A 22003-nucleotide genomic window follows, 5' to 3' on the forward strand; every position below is an offset into this window, starting at 1 on the left:
GAATGAATACCAGCTTGGATGACTCAAGTTTTTTTGTTTGTTTGTTTTTAATCCAGCACTCACTCAAACACCGAATCCATTGCTAGGGATGTAGCATGGTGGTAGAGTACTTGCCTAGCATGGGTAGGACTCTGGCCTCAATCCATATTGCTGAAGGAAAAATGGGAAGAAAAGGAGAAGGGAGAGAGGGAGAAAAGGCAAGAGAGGAAGAAAAAGATATGAAGAATGAAAGGAGAAAGAGAGAGAGGAAAGAGAAAGGGAATAAGAGAAGGAAAAAGACTGGACAGGGAGAAAGAAGGGAGAAAACCCCAGGTACGGTGGGACACACCTTTCATCTCAGCACTCTGGAGGCAGAGACAGGCAGATTTCTGAGTTTGAGGCTATTTCGTATTCTGGTCTATACTGCAAGTTTCAGAACAGTCAGGGCAATCATGTCTCAAAAAAAAAAAAAAGGAGAAGGGGAGGAGGAAGAGAAAGAAGGAAGGAAAAGAGAAGAGAAAAAGGGAATAGGAGAGGAAAAGAGTGGAGAAGAGAAGAGAGGAGAGGAGGGGAGGGGAGGGGAGGGGAGGGGAGGGGAGGAGATGGGAGGGGAGGGGAGGAGAGGGGAGGGGAGGGGAGGGGAGGGGAGGAGAGACCATGACCCATGATTGCTAAAGTGGCATTGAAACGCTTCTAGGGCTAGGAAGGTCGTCACCTAGTTATTCATCACACTCTCTCCCAGATTATGGTGTTTTGCTCTATTTTCTATTCCAGGGCACCTAAAGGGTGCATTTCCCACTCTCAATGTGTGGTCTGACAGCCTGACCTATGGCAGGTAGACTGATCTCAGCTCTAGTCGCCCAACAAATAATCACCCAGTTCCAACTGAAGGTAGGTCCTGAAGGACAGGGGTGGCCTTATCAGGACTTCCTTGTTCTCAGAAAGGCGCCATTTTTGCACCAAGAATGAGCAGTAAAGGGACATCTGGGCAGTGAGAGAGCAAAGGCCATTATCTCTAATTCTGAGAAGAACCTGGAGCTGTTAGAGCCTATGTCACTTGCCCTGTCACACTTGATTACTTCCATGATCTAATGAAGGAAAACAGAAGTAGTGGCATGTTTCACTCCAACAACAAACTCCATTTGGAAGGTAAACTGTCCTGCTTTGTCACTAAAGCCTGTCCAAAGCATTGGCTTACTTCAGAAAGCTGCAGGGTGGAGGCAGGTTTCTCTGCCACAAGAGTTGCTGAATCTTATTCCCCAAGATTGGGTGTCTGTTGCCCCTGGCTTATACAACACCAACAAGTTTTGATGCATTATTAGCACACTCTATTTGAGAATTCCTTATTTTAAGTTCTGTAGGGAGAGCCACAGGACCCGCCTCTCTCTCTCTCTCTCTCTCTCTCTCTCTCTCTCTCTCTCTCTCTCTCTCTCTCTCTCGGCAGTGCCTTATTTACTGTTTCTATTGCTGTGACGCATTTCTAAAAACATCTCCTTTCTTGGGTAAGATAGGGTTTACTTGCTGACACTTCCACATCACTGTTCATCATTGAAAGCAGTCAGGACAGGAACTCAAACAGGGCAGGAACCTGGAGGCAGGAGCTGATGCAGAGGCCATGGAGGAGTACTGCTTACTGGCTTGCTCCTTATGGCTTTCTCAGCTTGCTTTCTTAGAGAACTCAGGACCACTGGCTCAGGGCTGGTACCATCCATAATGGACTGGGCCCTCTCCCATCAATCACTAAATAGGAAAGTGCTTTACAGGCTTGCTCACAGCTCAATACTATGGAGGCGTTTTCTCAACTGAGTTTCTCTCCTCTCAGATGACTCTAGTTGACATAAAACTAGACAGCACAGGCAGAGATTCTCTTTCATCTGCTTTGCCTCAAAGGCATTTAGGTTTGAGACACAGCATCACTCTGAAACGCCTTCCCCAATCCACCCTCTGCCTTTTTCATGTATGCCTGATTTTTTAAAAAAAGGGATAATACAGGGGCTGAAGGATGACTCAGTGGTTAAATGCATTTGACATTCAAACATGAAAACCCGAATTTGAATTCCCAGAACCTATATAAAAGCTGGAGGAATAGTTTGAGAATCTGCAATCCCAGGATCCCAATGAGGAAAATGGGAAATGGAACAGGAGGATCCTGGGAAATAGAGGGTCACTTAGCTGGGCATACACAATAGAGAATAATACAAGATCCTTTCAAACAAGGTAATGTTTGTCCCCTGATCACCACATATGTGTATGGCTCCCAAATACTCTCATTCGCACACATGAATGCACACATGTGTGCAAACACACACAAACCATCAAATATGGAAAAAAAAGAACAAAAATAATTTCACCATTTTAAAATGTCAAATCGGTGACACAGCATTGCTGCTGTGCAGCCACTGCTACAATCCAGCGATAGAACATTTACATCACTCCATTCCTGTCTATGGTGAATGATTCTATTATGGACATTCAGACCACAATTTGAACACTTGATTTCAATTCTTTTGAGTCTGTTTCTAGGAGTGGAATTGTTGGAGCATATGATGTCGACCTCTGTCTTCCATGAGTCATTGTTCTTTTAGGAAGCAAAAGATAGACGGTAGGTCATTGCAGTAGCTTCATCATTGGAAAATTAGATGTCTAGCTGCTTAGGAGCAAACCTCCACAGCTGACATGTCACCAATCAGCATCTAGAGGCACAAATATGACCTGAAGTCACAGTGAGATGAGAAGAAGCTAAACCGCTTCAAAGCGGTGGGGACCAGCTGAACCTGGTTCCCTGGTTCCCTGGTTCAAGCTTCTGGAGTTAGAAGCTTTTGGTTTTCCTTGGAGTAAACTGGCAACTGTTAAGAAGTTATAATGTTTTGCTGAATGTTAAAAACCACACTTCTTCATTCCTGAAGAAGGAATATTTTCCCATAGGAAAAAATAATAATTCCTTGGAAAATTAGGACTTAGGGACATCAAAATCATAGCTAAACTTGAATTAAATCTTGTCATGTCCAAGTACATTCTCACTAATCGATAAGGCTCAAATTGGTGTCAATAAGTAACAGCTCCCAGTAGAAATATTAGGGTTCCTCAACAGTTTTTGCTCATTAAGTATTTTCTTCCCTTCTCGAAGAATAATTAACTATTATAAAAACTGTTTTGACACTGGCAGGGAATTGCACTGAGAAAGCTTACCCAGAATAAAACTTTCTGGGAAATTAAAAATTAAACCAGGTAAATAATTGACTTTTTTTTCATGCTCCGAAAACCATGTGACTAATGTTTTCTCCTGGAAACTTAAGCCTTAGAGAAGTCATGGGGAAAATAAATCTAGCTCATGCTACTGGGGTGCTTTAGCTTTGGTAAATACTTACCCCTCTCCCATCCTGGCCCACAATAATCTTTAGCACCTCCTGTCCTAGAATATTATCTAGACTATTCTTAAAATTAAAAAAAAAAAAAAAAAAGGAACGCTCAAGCTGCCTCATTTTGATTTGCAGGAGGTTTTCTGTGTTTTCATTATGGTCTTCTGAATTAATAAAGCAACAACCCAATAAATGACTAGGTAACTGCAGCAGCCTCTGTGGATCTCAGCATGCATTAGACGCAGAAAGGAAATAATCACAGTGCCAGGTTAAACAGGCTGGCACATCCATTGTTCTGCAGGGTGCATGCCTTCCAAGGTACTGAGACTAACAGGAAATAACTTACAAAATCTGAGGGTGAGGAAGACCTAAAATAAACCCCTAAGGTACGAGTTCTTCAACATGTTGATTTGTTTTTAGGTTGATATCTAATGAGTCATTTATTGCAATCTTTAAACATAAGAAAATTGTCTTTCATTTTGAAACACACATTTTGTCACGATTCCCTAACCATGGGGAAAAAGAAAATCACCGGCCATTCACAGGTTCTACCTTTTAAAGGATGTTTTCCCCAAGGATGAAAGAATTTGTCATTTCTGGTAGCCGATTACTGCTATTGGGAAGCATATGGACTGATGAGTCACAGACCCAATGGGGGAAGTTGATAACGCTGGGTTGCTTTTGCTGGGTGTTTATGTCCCAAAGAAAGGTAAGAACAAACGGACTCATCTACCGTTGTCTAAAAGAAAGAAAAAGCAGCCACTCTTATGGAAAAAGTCGTTCATCTGACTAACGTTTGCAATGGCACTGGTCTGTGTTGCAGATTAGAGGTCAGCTTGATGACTTCTAATTCAGTTTCTGTCACTGCTTGACAGCCAGGGAGCCAGCTACTCCCAGTTTGGGGTCTCACATATCTCTTAGGTAACCACTGAAGCTTAACCCTAAGGGTCCCCCACAAAATCATGTAAATAGTGATGGGTCCCATAATAGATTATGTTAATGAGTTAGAAGCCATCTAGGAGGAAAGAGAAGCAGTGGGCAGCCCAGTGATGTGGAAGGGGGTATGCGGCAGGTGATGTAAAGGAGTGAAGGAGCAAGTGAGTTACCAGGGCCAGAAGGGCAGGGATCATCCTAAGATTTCCTAAAGCTGGAGGTGAGGAGCTATAGCATGTATGGGGGTGAGGACCACAGTGGGTAAGATTTGTCTTTCATTTCTTCCCATCTTGTTTTTTTCCAATGGTGCCGGGACCCGAATCTAAGGTCTTACAAGCAACTCTAAGCTCTGCCACTGAGTTATTGACCTGCTCAGTTCTTTTTGGAACAGGGTCTCCCTATGTAGCCCTGGCTGGCTTCATACTTGCCACCTTCCTGCCTTCTTGTTTCTGGGGCTGTAGGCATATGCCATCATGACACTTGGCCTCAGGTAGGGGTTTTTAGATGATAGGATTTGAAGTTTGGGGATTAAAACAAAACAAAACAAACAACAACAAAACCATGCCTAATGTCCAGTGTCTGGTACTTTTTAGGTGATTGACACATAATGTTGAATAAGTGAATGAGGCAATGGGTAATACAGGGTTAAGATGACCACACCAAGCCCTCTCCACTCCTGGTTGTAAACATCATGAAAATCTTATCACTCAACTGACCTAGGAATTGCTGCTCATTCCTACTGTTCTATTCTGAGGAGATGAACTTGGGAATCGCTCTTGGCTGAGTACAATAAATGCTCTTAAACTTGAAATATGCTCTAAAGAGGCCCCAATTCCTCTTCTGGGACAAACAGCAACAGGCCAGGCAGTTCTGCAAAGTCACAGCATGTTCATGGCCTTGTGACAAGAGAACACAGCAGCTGCTCTTCCAGAAAGAACGTTGGCTTAACTGTTCCAGAGGACCTTGGAATGTCTTTATTCTTCAGTAGAAGAAGCAGGCATGGCCCACTCTCCAACCCCCACACCTCCACCATCTTTTGTCTCTCCATTCATAAATTCAACCATTCACAGGTATCTTATGTGCTGTAGGTACTGTGCTAAATGCTGGGGAAATTCTGGAAAACTAAGTCCCCGTCTTAAACAGCTGCCACTCTTTCTCACTGGCACAACCAAAAGCGTCTCTGAGCAGAGTGGCACTAACACCAGAACCTTCTGGTGACCAGAACCTCATGTCAGCCACCCAACTGCACAGAGACTGTTGGTTTTCGGAAGCAGGTGGGAGGTGCAACCCAAGAAAGTGGGCAATGCATTGAAACCAGCTCTCCAGGAGGAGGCTTGTGAGATGACGGCCATGCTGAGGTGGAGGGACCAAGGATATTAACTCTCACGGTTTGTGTTCTAGGGGCCAGTCTCCTGGCCCTCAAATCCTCGCCTTATATGCAAGAACTTTGATGGATTAGCCTCTCTTAGCCTCTTGTTTCTTCACAATAAATGGGATAAAACATGACTACATCAAAAAGTTAAGGAAGTAGTTCAGTAATCGGTCACTGCATACAAAAACGCTCATTAAATGCCTTGTTTATTGCTTAGTAAAGGCTCATTCTATTATGCAGTTATCACCAGTGAGGGGCCTCTGAACTAGACAATTCCAAGGGAAGCTAGCTCCGCACATTGTACCCCATAGGAACAGCAGTCCCTGGAACCGTGCAGTTCATAATCCTTGCAGCTGTATAAAATATCCCCGATAACCACTGCAACATGCAAAAGTTGTGCTTCTCAATCCAGATTCCCTAATTATTTCTTAATAGGAGAAGGGTGTCTTTTGTTCATGGGCTTAGTAGGAAATGCATCTTAATAACAAACTAGTGAGTTTTAGTATTGTGCAAAAGAGAACCAAAAGGTACAATACATACACAAAAGGCAAACATAACAAGAAGTGTTTGCCAAAGCATGCTAGGAAAGAAAAGGGTTTTCAGGTAGAAAACCCTTCCCGCGTGGCTCATTTGTTTGCCTGGGAGGCTGTGCATTGGTGCGTCACCAACCTCAGGTCATGCGAAACTAGCACATAAGCCTATGCAAGGATGAGATCAGGTCAAATGGCAGCTGAGGGAGGAGTTGAGAGTACAGAGGTAGACAGAAGAGAACTCTGGGGCAGGGGAGTTTGGGAGGGGCTGCACAGTACAGTGAGCACCAACTTCATGTTTCTTCTTCTTTTTATTATTTTAAAAATATTAACTTTGTATCCCAGCCGTAGCCTGCTCCCTCATTCCCTCCCAATCCCACCCTCCCTCTCTCATCTTCTCCCTGCCCCTTTCCAAGCCCGCTGATAGGGAAGGTCCTCCTCCCCTTCCATCTGATCCTAGCTTATCAGGTATCTTCAGGACTGGCTGCAATGTCCTCCTATGTGGCCTAGCATGGCTGCTCCTCCCTTGGCGGGGGGGGTAGGGTGGGAGGGGGTAGGAGACCAAAGAGCCAGCCATTGAGTTCATGTCAAAAATTGTCCCTGTTCCCCTTGCTAGGGTACCCACTTGGATACTGAGCTACCATGGGCTACATCTGAGCAGGGATTCTAGGTTATATCCATATATGGTCCTTGGTTGGAGAAACAGTCTCATAAAAGACCCCTGTGCCCAGATATATTTGGTCCTTGTGGAACTCCTGTCCTCTCCAGGTCATACTAACTTCCCCTTCTTTCATATGATTCCCTGCACTCTGCTAATGGTTTGGTTATGAGTCTCTGCATCTGTTTTGTTACACTGCTAGGTAGAGTCTTTCAGAGGCCCTCTGTGGTAGGCTTCTGTCCTGTTACTTGTTTTCTCCTAAATCCAATGTCCATCCCCTTTGTCTTTCGAAGTGAGGATTGATCATCTTACCCGGGGTCCTCTTTCTTGTTTATCTTCTTTTGGTATACAGATTTCAGTATGTTTATCCTATCTTATAGGTCTAGTACCCACTTATAAGTGAGTATATACCATGTGTCTTTCTTCTTCTGGAATACCTCACTCAGGATGATCTTTTCTAGATCCCACCTGCAAATTTCATGATTTCCTTGTTTTTAATTGCTGAGTAGTATTCCACTGTGTAAAAGTACCACAATTTCTGTATCCATTCCTCTGTTGATGGACATCTGGTTTGTTTCCAGGTTCTGGCTATTACCAATAAAGCTGCTACAAACATGGTTGAGCAAATGTCTTTGTTGTCTACTTGAGCATCTTTTGGATATATGCCTAGGAGTGGTATAGCTGGATCTTGAGGAAGTGCTATTTCTAATTGTCTGAGAAAGCGCCAGATTGATTTCCAAAGTGGTGTTACAAGTTTACATTCCCACCAGCAATGGAGGAGGGTTCCCCTTTCTCCACAACCTCTCCAGCATGTGTTGTCCGTTGAGTTTTTTATCTTAGCCATTCTGATGGGTGTAAGGTGAAATCTCAAGGTTGTTTTGATTTGCATCTCTCTGATGGCTAGATGCTGAGCATCTCTTTTAAGTGTTTCTCTGCCATTCTATATTCCTCTACAGAGAATTCTCTGTTTAGCTCCGTATCCCATTTTTTAATTGGATTGTTTGATTTACTACTTTTTAACTTCTTTAGTTCTTTATATATTCTGGATATCAGCCCTCTGTCAGATACAGGGTTGGTGAAGATCCTTTCCAAGTCTATAGGCTGTTGTTTTGTTCTGAAGATAGTGTCTTTTGCTTTACAGAAGCTTTTCAGTTTTATGAGGTCCCATTTATTGATTGTTGCTCTTAGAGCCTGTGTTCCAGCTTAATGTTTAATGAGAATATCTTTGATCTTGAAAGGAGTCCTGTGCAGGTGAGTGGGACTGAGGCTGCAACATTGAGGCTGCAGCACTGGTCCTACTGTGGTCATTTAAGATGGCTGCCTAGTGATTTTCAACCTCCCCTCTAAGCCTTGATACTGTGAGGACATCTGGAATAGGCTGATAGGACCTGTCTCTCCTCTGTTGCCTTGAACTTTACTCTCTCACTCAGTGTCACTCATGGATTTCCATCCACCCTTACCAATCTGGTAACTCTTCAAACTCTTCCTTGGGAGTAGGAGAGAGCACATTAGCAGAGGGATAAATTCTAGAACCTGTTTGGTTTTGTTTTGTCATTTACAGCTCTTGTTTTCTCCGTGACCACAGTTAAATTCTTCTAAACTTACTATATACAAGTTCTATCATCCATCTTCTCAAGCCATTGTCTCCCCTCTCCTCCTCCTCCTCCTCCTCCACCTTCTCTTCCTCCACCTCCTCCTTTGAGACAGGGGCTCATTACATATCTTTGGCTGGCCTGGAATTTAAAGAGATCCACCTGTCTCTGCCTCCTGAGTGCTGGGATTAAGGGCATGCTCCATCACATTTAAGTCTTTCTATAGGAAGCTTGGTAGCAATATTTGAGGAAGGATTTTAGAAGGTCCACTGCATGACACATGCAAAGACAGAAGCTTCTAGGCATGTTTCTTGTGTGGTTTTTCTACCCTATGGGATTCAGGAGGAATTAGTAATAGAGCTTATAATTCTCATGATTGGCTCCGGAACTCTCAAATGCTGGCTTACAGCATAAGCAGTTAGCGTTGGTTCATCTGTGACTACTTCCTCACTCTCTGATCTTTGGAACAGAGACAAGGAGTTGAGTTTAGCGACAAGGGTGAGGTGGAGAAAACAGGCAGGGGTAGGTCTGAAGCAGGAATTCCAAAGACAGTCGCAAGTCTCAGTGAGTCAGGAAGATGAGGTAACCTCTCCTTTATCTGTCACTGCCAGTCCGGAGCGATTGCAACTGATGACAGATAAGTGTTCTCTCCAACTTCCTTAAAACTGTTCCACAAAGTTACTACCATTCTCATCCTACAGATGGCAAGCCCAGGTTCAGAGATAGAATAATTCTTGCTCTGAGTGATGAGGCTATGGATGCCATAGCTGAGATAAGTCCACACCAATATTATTCTAAGCGTACATTCCTGATAATGTTTCTGGCTTGCTCCAGTTCAAATAATCTGAAATTTAACTGTCTTAGGTATTCTCTCTGATACTATCCGACAGAAGCAAAGAAAAGTCTAGAATAAAAACAAGCAACAGGATGAAGCGGATGGAGAAGGAGGAATTCCTAGAGAAGGACCACTGTAGTAAGGAATGGATTCATTGCCAGGAAGGGATTGGGGAGGGCGGGGCTGGAAAAACCAATCCCAGGGGCACAGAATACAGTTGGAAAAACACTAAGATTTAAGAAAACAAACAGCCTCATGTGTGGCTTTCTCCAGCTGATAGATGTGGGCTACTGGCAAAGTCTACCCAAACCTTGGTTTTACCACCTGCAAAAGGGGATGATAATAATTCTCTCACCTCATCTGGTTGTTCAAAAGATAGAGTGAGATGATGGACAGAAAGCGCCAAGGGCAGAACAATCACCTTCACACACACTGCCTTGTGCTGAGAGCACTGTCGGTGAGGGGGAGTCCTTCATCTTCCCTCTTCAGCAGCACGCAGTTTGTTTCATTCCATCGTCAGCAGAACTCACTTTGCTTCCTAATTCTTTCCCCCTCTTTCTATAATCTAGCATTCTGCTCTGAACACTGGTGTCACCTTCTCCTAATGTCTTATACTGCTCCTTCCAGCAGCTAGACTTTCCAGCAGCGTGGACATTTAAGTGTCTGCTTTAGTCAAACATTAACAGGGAAAATAAGTCTGGCCGATTTCTGCGTTAACTGAACAGTCCCTGCAGATTCCATCAACTGTGGAAACCGTTGTAAATTCTTCACTACTTAGTGAGCGTTTTACGCGAGTGTCCATCTCCTCTCCCTGACAGTCAATGTCACAGAAAGAGGAAAAATACAGACGAAATTTTACCTCAAGTTCGACTCGCTGCTTATGGCTATTCACATGAACACAAAATAACCAAATCCAAACAGACATATTCAAATATCCCTCCCATCTCCCCTCCTGGGAAAGCTGTCTTGACGCTTATACTCTTGGCAAAGGCTTTTTTTTTTTCTTCTTGTCTTTTTCCATTTCAGTGAACCCAGCTCTGGCATACTCAAGGACACAGGGAGACAGAAACAGGAATTGCCTAGAGCCTGACAGCAAACCTTATGGGAAGGAGCCAACAACGCCACTGTGCTGAATGGCTTTGCCGGCTCCATAGGGTGCGGATGTGATGCTGGCAAGGGGGTGGAGCGACACGCGGGCAGGTGTGCACTTACTTCATGGCTCTACTTACTTCTTGCCATCGCTCTGCCCTCCAAGTGTAGAGAGGACATGGTGAGGCTTGGCAGACACGCTCCGACTCTGGTCTGCTGTATAGGCTGCATTCAGTCTCTCGGGCTGTTTGGTGTGTCCCGATCTGACAGCCCACATGCCTCTGCTGCACTCCTTGGCCACAGGACACAGAGCACTGAAGAGACACAGGGTGTAAGTAGGCATCTGGGCTCTTTCTGGAGGGCGGGAAGGGGTAGGTCACAGAGGAGGGCAATGCTTTCTTAATCCAATGATTTTTCACAGCAGTCAAAATGCTTTCTCATTTCCAAGGAGGGGGACCCCAAGGCAACGTCTAAAAGCTGGAAACTCACTGCCAATGCTGGACAAGGAGCAGGAGCCACCCAAGTGGGGAGGAACCAAAGCTCTCACTGGGTGGCAGAGGGTGGAGAGATTGTGAGGAAATAGCATAATCCAGAAGTAATGCTGCCACATTAAAACAAACAAACAAACAAAAACAAAGAAAAGGAGCATAACTTCCATCCTGGAAGATGCATGGTTTATGAAAATTTGACATGCATTTCTACAGTCTAACCCACAGAGAGCCAACCATTGACAATTAAGGCCATTTAAGTAGAATGACTTTCTTCTGCCCCTTTATCTTCTAGTTTCCATTCCTGGAGACAGAACATTGCTTCGCTTGTTGTTTGTTTGCTTGTTTAAATCATGGAATTCACTTAAGTATCTATGCCTACTTATAATCTCAAATGAATAGATGGAGAATAAAAGCTAATAAGGAAAAATAATTTCCTCAGGCTTAATGTTTTTCAGTCCTTGAAAATCCCATTAATCACGATGAAACATTTTGTTGACCAAGTTGCAAAACACCAATTAACTTTCCCCTAAATTAATTTTTTAATGTTTTCCTCATTGCTGGTTGCATAATCTCACTTATGGGCAAGCCAAGAATTATTGTCTTTATTAAGGTTTTGGCAGTCAGAAACCGAAGGCAACCTTTGATTAGAAAGAACTGCACAGTGCGGCACTTCGTTATTAAAGGTTATTAGCAGTTGGGGGGGCATAAATCCATCTCTACTAATTTGCCTGGTGTTAAAAAAACAAAGTTATCAGACATTCATGCCATGTAGCTAAGAGAAAGTCTCCTCTTAAAACAGAACCAGCATGCTAGGATTGCATGCTTGTCCAATTTACTTGGAGAAGAATTCAAGGTACTCTGTGAGTGATGGAAATTCTGTCAAGATATACACCCAAGTGGATGCTTCTGCAGCTGAGGCTCCTTTTCAGAAGGCAGCTTGGAAAATCCTATTGTTTCAGGAAAATCTATGCTGGGGAAGAGGCTCAGAGCTCACATCAAAGGGAGCGGAAGACAATGCTTCTTCTCAACATTGCAGCTATTGTTTGGGTTTAATTGGATTAATTGAATTGAATGAGTTTGTGACCCACAAGAAACCAGGCTTTAAAGTCATTATGTTCTGGGAAGGAGAAGGCGAGGACTCTTAAATGCCACAGATGGCTTTGCCTCCCGACATCAGCCACTTAGCTCACAGGGGCTATGTGAGTAATATTTTACACGGACGGTACTGGGAAAGTACGGGAGTAGAGTTACCCAGCAAAGGATAGAAATATTCAAGTGTCATCGACAACAACCAAAGAGTTCCGGATATTCGAATCTGAACTCTGAAATCCAAGAATATACCTCTAGAACAGTGTGCAACAGAAATACGGAGAATAATAACGTAAACACACTGAGATTTGATACAAAGCTGATATAAGTTCTAAAGAAAAGAAAAATCACATAATGTTTCCACAAGAAAGAAAAATGGGGAGGACCTTCAGAGTGTCTACTGTGGATTAGGTTGTTAAGTAACTGGATGCAGGGGTGGAGGTAGTGTCCAGTCTGCAGGCCTGCTTCTGGTATCTTCCTCAGTCGCTCTCCATGCTGTGTTTTGAGAAAGGGTCTCTCACTGGACACAGAACTCACAAATGCAGCTACGCTGGCTGGCCAGCAAGCACCAGAAATCTTTCAGAGAGCCTCCCTTAGAACTACAGGCACACGTGGTCAGATTGTGACCCCAGTGCCAGGGATCCAAACCCCGTCCTCGTGCAGGCAGAGCATGTACTTTGCTGCTGAGCTGTTTCCCTAGACTCCCAAACCTCTTTCTGATGCTATCATAACTATAAAGAGGTACCTACAGAGCAGTGAAATAAGGCACCAAGAGTCGTGAATTATCTACCATTTCAACAATCACTTCTTACAACGTTTCATAGTTTTGCATGAGACAGAGGAAACTTTTATCATATGTTATATTGTTCTGGCTTCTGATTATCGTAATATAGAAGGCAACTTTGCACTAATTACTTTTATTGATTAAAAACTATTATCAGGACTTAGATGAAGAGTGAAGTGCAAACCCTGCCTTTCCGGATAATGCATCTGTAGTAATCTCCGCTCAGAACGAGGTACGCTGCAACTGAATTTCATTCTCCTGTCCTAGTTCATGGAAGACAACAATTTGCGGGCAGAGCCAGGTAGTCTTGCTTGATGGATTCTGAGAGATTGTGTAGAATCACAAATTCTGAGAGATTGTACAAAAATCAGGCATCAGAAGGTCCCCAATGCGATCCTGGATCTAGTTACGCTCAGTGAACTTTTTAGTTCCAAGGTAGAGGACATTTGCACCGCCTTTATTGACGTGCCCCTCCCACCATCTTGGCAGGGCCAGTGGGTGTGAAAGGGTGTGAAAGGAGATGTTTTTTTCATGGTGAACTGCTAAGCTGGGAGCCAGGCTTCATCTCTTCTAGTTCCCTGCTGTGCAATGCTAGAATGTAGAACTCACTGGCTTAAGCAGAACTTGACACTTACATATAATAATAATAATAATAATAATAATAATAATAATAAATAATAAATTTAGAAAGGATTTTGTCTCACAATTTCTTCTAGTATTATGCTGAGATTAATGGTGGCACCATTATTTTAAAAGCTGGAATTAACTTGAAAATGGGTATGTAAATCTTTTATAAATTACAACACTGCCCACTAAACTCTATGAAGTGCATCCCATCCACTGGGTTCTCTATTAAGGTCTCAGCCAAGTGCTTCTCTGTTGTAGGAATGTTCTGTGCACTGTAGAAGCTGAGAAACGTTCTTTCTTTGTTGCCACTAAACCCAGATTCCTTTCTCTCACTCCAAGCTATGGCAACTCCATCTCCAGACATTGCTAATTGTCTCATGGGGTACAGAATTACCTCCAGTTGAGTGACTAGCAGTGTGTTAAGAATCTTCTATAAAATATTTTTTTTTTGTTTCTTAATGAACCTTTCCAATAGATATCCATAAATAAATAAAGCGAAGAACAGAGACAATTGCTCTATCTCAAGAAAAAAAAAACAAAACAAAACAACAAAATTCGAATCAAAATCAAGTTTGCAAGGAGATGTGGCAAAGTCATTGTGTTTTAGAACTTAGCTCCTGGTTTTAAAACACGGTGCTAACGTGGTAATGTTTTATACTATGCCAGCATAGACTAGGGTGAGAGGTTTATATTTAAACAATGCATCATTGATGTTCACAGTTCAAACAAAGCTCAAACGACCAAGAGACCAGAAAGTACTAAAGGAACTGTTTCTTGTCACCACTCATAGAATCGCTTCCTAATTTCTCAAAGGGCACAAGCTGCACCACTGTCTCCAGAAAATGCTTGAAAAACCTCTCACAGCAAACACCACAATTAGGCTGCTTTCCTTCTCACTACAGGGAGGGCCAACACCAAGAGCAGCGGGTGATTCAGAGGGCAGTGTGGACATTTGCTACAGAGATCACCTAAAAATTAATTCTTAAAAATGAATCCAAGACACCATGGCTTGTGCGAGACTCCGTTACATGTTATATCAGTAGGGAAGTGAAGTAGATGAAGATAATTCCACAGCTGGTGAGGCCCATCCTGACTCCAAAGGCGTGGCACTGAGAAAAAGGCCAGTGACTCAGGAGGGATGAATGAACTGATGTGCACAACTCAGGACTGTTGAAAAAAGTATTACTTCCAACCCAATATGTTTCTGCAATCACTTTAGGGGTGAAGAGGAGGCTTGCTAGAGGACATAGTCCTGGCAAACTGTACCCTGGAAGGCTTTGACCCCAGGAGAATATTGAGCCTCCATCGCATTAGGCTGAGCCAAGAACCAAATGGTGATACTTTTTCTTTTCTTTTTTCTTTTTGTCTTAAAGTTTCATCAGCATCTCTTAGCTCTTGATTAAAATCATCCAAGCAAACCAAACAAACCCAAACATTTGAGGGGGGGGGGGGGGAAAGAAATCCTTTAAGACTTTAGTGAGGATTTTTCTTTTAAGTGATTTCCTTTACAACTTCAAGATTTCAAAGGATCCAGAAATGAAACATCCACTTTATGTCGCAAAGCACTCCATTTTGGGAAGGGCTTCCTAAGTATGGTAGAGTTCTGTGCCAACATTCAGTGTGTCCTGTTATCATCAGACATTTTGACAAGATGAAGAATTCTACTAATTATTCTTTATATTCTCATCGTGAAGACATGATGACTACAATATAGCTCCTAGCAAAAACAGAAGGGCCAGATAGAAAATTTAAATATGGTAGCAAATGAGCTCTCATTAATTTTGCTTAATATCATAGCCTTAGGAATATTCTTGTTTACCACCGGATAATTAGTGATCTGGTAATACTTAACCATACAGTCTGTTTTTCTCCACCACCCAGTGGCCCAAGTGATTTTCAGGTCTTGCTTCCTTTTACAGTTTATCTTTATGAACCAATTCTGAGTGATTGTTTTGAACAGGTATGCTTTCTTCTGTAGGGAAACGTTTTTTTTTTTTTAAAATAATCTGTGTTTGCAAGACAATCAAACAAACAAAGCAGGCTATAGATCTAACCATCCTAGCTTTATAAACAATTTTAGGCTTCTCCTGGATATTGCGGTAAAACTCAGTTCCTGTTTACCGCAAAAGATTCTTTTATGCATCTCTTTTGTGAATAAATTGGCCTTTTAGATGTAAGTCGTTTACATGATCTGAGCTTCATAATCTTTAGGAAGATGCATTAGATAAATAGATAAGACAAGGCCAAAGAACATAGTGAAGAGTAACAGAGCATGAAAGTCTACAAGAGGACAACCTAATTAGTGTGGCATCTTAAATAACGTTAGCTGCAGGCTTTGCATGAACTGAATAGCTCCAAAAACAAAAGGGCTGGAAGTTAAAAGATGATAATGGTCACTTAGAAACCATTGGGGGTGGGGGGCGACAAAGTACGATGCGCCGCCTTGAAAACGACCCCCGATGGAAGCCAGAGCACAGATTCTTTGATTGCCAAATTAAAGCCAGCAAGCAAATGATGTTTCCTTAGGACACAGGCTCTGGAGGGATGAGGCTACCGGGCTGGGGAAGGAGGCACTATGCTGTAGTCTTCTGCAAAGTGGAACATTGATAGAGAGAACAGTGATGTCAGCAGAGGACATTGTGCAGCATTCAGACTCCCAGAGGAATTTTCCACTACAACATTAAAGTGGAAGAACCTCAGCTCTTCTGGTGTTAATATGGCTGCGTCCAAAGGTAGAAGAATTCTTCCAGAGGCCACGTACCCTGAGCCTAGTTTTCAGATTCTTAGGAGTTATTGGCTTGACTCTCCACAGCATGGGAGAAGGAGAGGACTGGACACCTCCTGCTGAATCCGATCGGCAGAGAGAAGGCTCAGCGTTAGGAACAGAATGTTTTAAAAGAAATGGAACCTCCTTGCCACTCTCAAGCAAGCACCTTGAACAGCAGTGAGAGAACACACAGGCAGTGGGGTTCTGGGACCCACGCTAAGTTCTAGGTGAGTCGAGCTTTTAAAGTTGCTTTTGCAGGTTCAAAAAGAGACTGTAATTGGTGTCCTGGGTTCCTCTTCTCTTGCCCATCTGAATCAGACTTCACTCTCATCCAAGCAAAATATTACTGGAGAGTCTACCAGATTCAAGCCCCACCTCCAGCCCCGCCCCGAGCAAAGCACTTGGCATTCATAGCTGCATTAAATCTTGCTAAGAACCACATGAAATGGGCCCAGGAAGGTCAAACAAATCACCCAACGATACACAGCTACAAAAATGACAAGAGAGCTCTCCTTCACGTCCCCCATCTCAATTGCAAACAAGCAAACAGGCGGAGAGGTATTGACCTAGGGACTTGTATTTTATATTGAAAATTGTTATAGTTTGAAGGTGACCTGTCCCACAGGTTTATCTTAGTTCTCAGATGGTGGCTCTGGGGGTGAGAGGTGAAATTAGTAGATATAGGTCATTGGGGGTTGCCTTTGAGGGTTACAGATTGGTCCAGCTTTCAGCTCTTTCTTTTTTGTGACCTGCCGAGATGTGAGCAGCTGTGCCCCAAACCGCTGGCCCACAGACCATGCCACACAGCTGCCATGCCTTCCCTGCCAGCCATGATAGACCAACATCCCCTAAAACAGTAATTCAGACTATACCCCATTTCCCCCTAAGTTGTTTCTGTCAGGTATTCCGTGTGATAGGAAGGAATCTCTAAGGTTAACTGAGCCTCAGTTTCTGTCACGTGACAACAGCTCACCTCAGTGCAATCTAAACTAGGCCGTTTTAGGTGGTAAACGATCACACAAGACCACCAGCTGGATACTGGAAGAGCTACTGCGCCTGTGACATCTGCCACCTATCACGGTGTGAGATTCGGCCTCACAACTGCACCAAAGCTCTGTCGACTGAGGTTGTATGTCCCAGGCCACCCAGCCTGCCAGGTGAAGATTCCTCCCAGTTTGTAAAATGAAAACAATGCAGAGAAACACCAGCGAATGCACTGGTGTCAGGCACGGGGCTAAACAGAAGGAAGCGGTTGGGGAGAGAAGCGTTGCTCACCTGACTCCATGCGCCAGCCTTCCATCTGGGGCACCGTCCTCCTCGGCACCTTCTGTGCCCATGTGGCTTAGTAAGGTGCTTACAGTAATCACTCTCTAAATGGCTTCCATCTTTTGCCAAGCAGTAAACATTTCGTTGTTTTTGCCCTCGACCACAAGAGACAGAACACTGCAATATAAAGCAATGGCAAGGTTGTTCTTTTTGTTTTTGTTTTTGTTTTTTTTTTGAATCACAGTGACTTTGATTTTAAAAAACAAAAGGAAGAAAGAAAATGTGTAAGGTGATGATAGATCATGTCTAATGAGAGTTAGTATGACTCCATTCTTTTCAGTGCCATTCCTGAGAATAACTCAAAGCCTTACAGGGAAGAAAGGTGACAACAGGAAAAAAAATGCCTGTGCATTATAGCAGTGGCCCTGTGTGGTGCGTTGGTTTATACAGCAGCAACGTGGGAAGATCCCCACAATTTAGCCTGAAAACCGCCTCTTGATTCTGAAATTGCTATGGCCGTTACACTGAGGGAAGTCCCGCTGCAGAGTAGTAAAATGCATCTTCAATAAAATATCTCCTGATCCACTGATTGATATAAAAGCATATTTCCAATATGACCGTGTTCAATTTCTCAAAGATCGTATTTGAGGAAACTCTTCAGCTATTTCTTTAAGGGAAAAAGCTCTAATTTCCCCCAGCCCATTGGAAAGAGGTGAAAAAGGCAAGAAAAAAAAAAAACCTGAAAGGTTAGCTGTTAGCTGGTGGGTAAGTCTGTGCCAACTTCAGGAGGGAGGCATTACCTTTCAACTTTGATCTGTGGGTTCACTGGACTGTTTTAAATGTGACCTTGTCTGACCACATCTAAGAAACTTGACTTTGATTTCAGATTAGGTTTCTCAGAAAGGTTTAGGAATCAAAGTGCCCATGGAGTCTGGACAAGAATTTGATGTGACAGCTTCTTGTAGAACAGGCAAGAGGCTGGCCCCAACGGACGCACCGAGACTTTCAACATCCAAGGCCTCATTAGCAATTACAGCGTCTTTACTGCAGCCATCATGAACTGATGGCTCAGATCTTTAAAGACACTTTATTTCCCAGTATAAGGCTCTGCTTTCTAGAGGGCAGTAAATTTAAGAATGGAGAATAAAAGGTAAAGTCTCAATGAAAATAGATTTCACATTACAGTTCTCTTGACTTCACGTTTCTTATCCCCGCACTCCCCAGTAACTTTGTTATTTCTTTTTTTGGCTTAATTTACCAAAGTATCCTTTTATACTTAATAAATAAACAGCTCCATGTAAAACAAAAATTCTAATACTAATTTTATCATTATTACCAGACATCCTCAAAGTTACACCATTTATAAATGTGCCCAAAATATGTTTCTGTCAAAAAAAACACTAAAAATTTCACTATAAAAATTTCAGCTGTAGCTGGTAGAAAATTTAAAATATGTATGCTAACACATTTGGCTTTTGATTTTTACTTTAAAATGTGAAATATTCGTGAATATATGATTTGAAGTAGCTATTATATACATCTTAATAGTTCACAATTTGGAAGGAGGGAGCCTCGTTGGAATGTCAGAACCCAAACAAAAACTTTCAACAGTTAATCTACAGTGTTTGGGGACATGTTGAGTACTGAGTATTATTTTCAAAGTCTTGTGATGAAGTTCTTAGAACTTCAGTCTCTGAGAGTGGCTAATGACTTGCACAAAGATACTCCCTACTGTAAATGACCAATTCATGATTTTTAAAATGTTACTTCAGTAAGAAAATATGAAGTCATAAATACAATTTGGGATAAATTCATTTGCTCAATGAAAACATCTACTGAGTACACACCATGTGGTAAATATTATACGACACATTGGAAATACAGTGATACCAAAATTGACATAGTCCGTGACCTCAGGGACCAGGAAAGCAAATTCATATTATTCAGGTGATGACATAAGTATTGTGTATGAATGCGCGTCTAAGAATCAAGCAAGCTGGAATGATTGAAAGAGACTCTCTGAAGTCTTCCATGGGGCTATACCAGACAAGCTTGAAGGTCATAAAAATGACACATTTGGCACACGATGGGAAATCTTTGGGGAGAATTAATTCAGAATAGGGAATAGTCTAATTTTTGTCTTGAAAATTCTGCCTTGACTACCAAGTCAAGTACTAAATATGAATATAGGTTAACTGGAAATAAGGCAAACCATGGAAGCCATGTCTGAAAGGCCAGAGCTGGTAGCAGCTTGGATGAACACATAAAAGGTTCTCATCTTGTGAGTTATGAGCCCTTGCGCGGGGGGGGGGGGGGCACTGATCCTTTCACAGGGGATATCTGCATATCAGATATTCTGCTTAACAGATATTTACATTATGATTCAATGTAGCAAAATCACAGTCATAAAGTAGCAGTGAAAATAATTTTACGGTTGGGGGTCACCACAACATACAAGGGGCACAGCATTAAGAAGATTGAGAGCCACTGCTGCAGAAGGTTTGGGTGGAGAAAGTTGGGGGCTAAGGTTGTATTTTTCTTAAAGTAGAACTGACAGTACCTTATGGGTCAGCTGTTGGGATGAAAGGAAGAAGGCAAAGATGACATTCAGATGTCTGATTTGGCAACTGAACGAATAGTGAAAATATTTGTTACCATTTTCAAAGATGCTACACACTGAGAGAAAATGCATTGACAGCCAAGGGTCTTTTTACTTGTGAGAAATGGGTCTGACAGAAAGCACATGGAATAGTAGGTCATAACATTTGCTTGATTAGAGAAAAAAATATTTTTTTAGGCTTATCAAATGAGTGAACTTAGAGCAAATATATCGTTAGGAATAGTCATTTCAGTGTGCAAACTGTCCAAACAAGTTAGTCCTCAGTGGGAAGTGGGAAAAAAGAGCTCATGAGAGTTAAAAATCTGCCAGAGTCACCAGAAGACATGGTCGAAAAGTAGGTCATGCTGTATAGAGTAGAATTGGAAACCTCTCAACATTCTCACATACACTATGAGCCAGACATTTCCCTAAGATGTTATCATCTCTAAGCCTTGTATACTTTAGCCATCTCAACCTCCCAACACAAATCGATAGTACAGATAGGTGCTGTTACGAGAGATGAGTCAAGTGGCAGTGCAAAACAGTACAACTGCAATGCCTTCAACTCTGTTTCACACCCACTGCTCCAGTACAAGTAGACATATTTCTATTGGGAACAGTAACAGTACAATGAAACAACAACAACAACAAAACAACAAGCAACCAGGAATCTTCCTGTCCTTACCAGGCCACAGAGGAAGATGATGCAGCCAATCCTGATGAGACCTGATAAGCTAGGGTCAGATAGAAGGAGAGGAGGTCCTCCCCATCAGTGGCCTAGGGGAGGGGCATAGGGGGAGAAGAGAAAGGGACGGTGGGACTGGGATGAAACTAACAGTGGCTACAGGCAGGATACAAAGTGAATAAATTGTAATAGATAATAAATAAATGAAATAAATAGATTTTTAAAAAAGGAATCCTGCTGTCAGTGACTCATCTAAGGTTTGCCACAAATCCACTAACATCTATTGCCAATGAGCCAGTGATGAATGAACTAAGTTCTAAATATGATGCCTTCAATATATGGATTAGCTGCCCTCTATCCATTGCTATGCACATTTTCTTTAGAGGGGACATGAATGGAAGTGGAGACAGAAAAAAAGAATGCGTTACTTTAGCGTGATTCACCACATGTTATTTGCTTGGGATTATTAAGAGCTCAAAGAGATTAGGAAATCCTCATGACATCTCATCTGACAGCGAACACTCCTCATTCAGTGTTTTCTAAATTACCATTGAAGAAAAGCAGCTGTTCGTAGAAATGCTCAAATCTAGCAGGCTCATTAATGGGTCTATTATGACTTCATAGAGGAGCTGTCACTCTGATAATCAAATAAACACAGGTTCCAGCTCTTACATTCCGAGGGGAAATTCCATCTGATCACTCCCGGTCTTTCCTGGGCCAAAGATGACATTTACACCAACCTGCGTCACCCAGACACAGTAGTTTTATTAAGTACGTCACCTAGTACTTGTTACTTCCTGGCTACCCATCTCAAAGTGCTTGCTCCTAGGAACATTTAATTCCTTACATTTGCAGCCGAAATAGCCGCCTAGTTTGCCAGGATACCGACTTTTGTTCTCTTGGGAAATGATTCAAGTTTTGGTCTCTTGGGAGACCAGTTCTTCCTTGCCCCCCATCCCACAACCCCCACCTCAAATTTAAGCAATATGATGAACAGCATTATCACTGCTTGGTACACAGAAACACCAAGGCCAGGCAGCCCGAATGTCTGGGATTTCAAGCTTTTGTTTCTGTGAGGCCATTCAAAGGCATGCTGGAAGCTGGACTGTGTTCAGAAGTGCTGACACTTTCCACTCACTAAGGTCTAAAAATGTGAAATGCTTGCATTTCAACTCAGCTGGTGGGAATGAAACTCAAGAGGAAGGCAGTGTGTTCTCTTCACTTCTCTCCCAAAGCCTTAAGCTCTCTAGAGAAGTATCTCTACACACGAGGATGAATGTGGGTCTGGTGTGCTGGCCCTGATCTTGGAGAATCCTTTCACTTGTGCTAAGGGTCATGGTTCCTTAAT

At 42.6% G+C, this 22003-nt stretch overlaps 1 protein-coding gene across 6 annotated transcripts in view; it reads right to left on the bottom strand.

The window, feature by feature from the left end:
- Positions 1–22003, bottom strand: part of Adamts9 (ADAM metallopeptidase with thrombospondin type 1 motif 9) — a 178326-nt gene that overhangs the window by 48635 nt on the left and 107688 nt on the right. For all 6 annotated transcript variants that reach the window (XM_060383774.1, XM_060383778.1, XM_060383776.1 and 3 more), the window contains 2 exons: positions 17381–17548; positions 10488–10661 (listed from right to left, as the gene is read on the bottom strand). In XM_060383774.1, the coding sequence (XP_060239757.1) occupies positions 10488–10661; positions 17381–17548 (342 nt within the window). The remainder of the gene's footprint in view (positions 1–10487; positions 10662–17380; positions 17549–22003) is intronic.

This window comes from Meriones unguiculatus, chromosome 5 (assembly GCF_030254825.1).
Source record: "Meriones unguiculatus strain TT.TT164.6M chromosome 5, Bangor_MerUng_6.1, whole genome shotgun sequence".
Lineage (NCBI taxonomy): Eukaryota > Metazoa > Chordata > Mammalia > Rodentia > Muridae > Meriones > Meriones unguiculatus.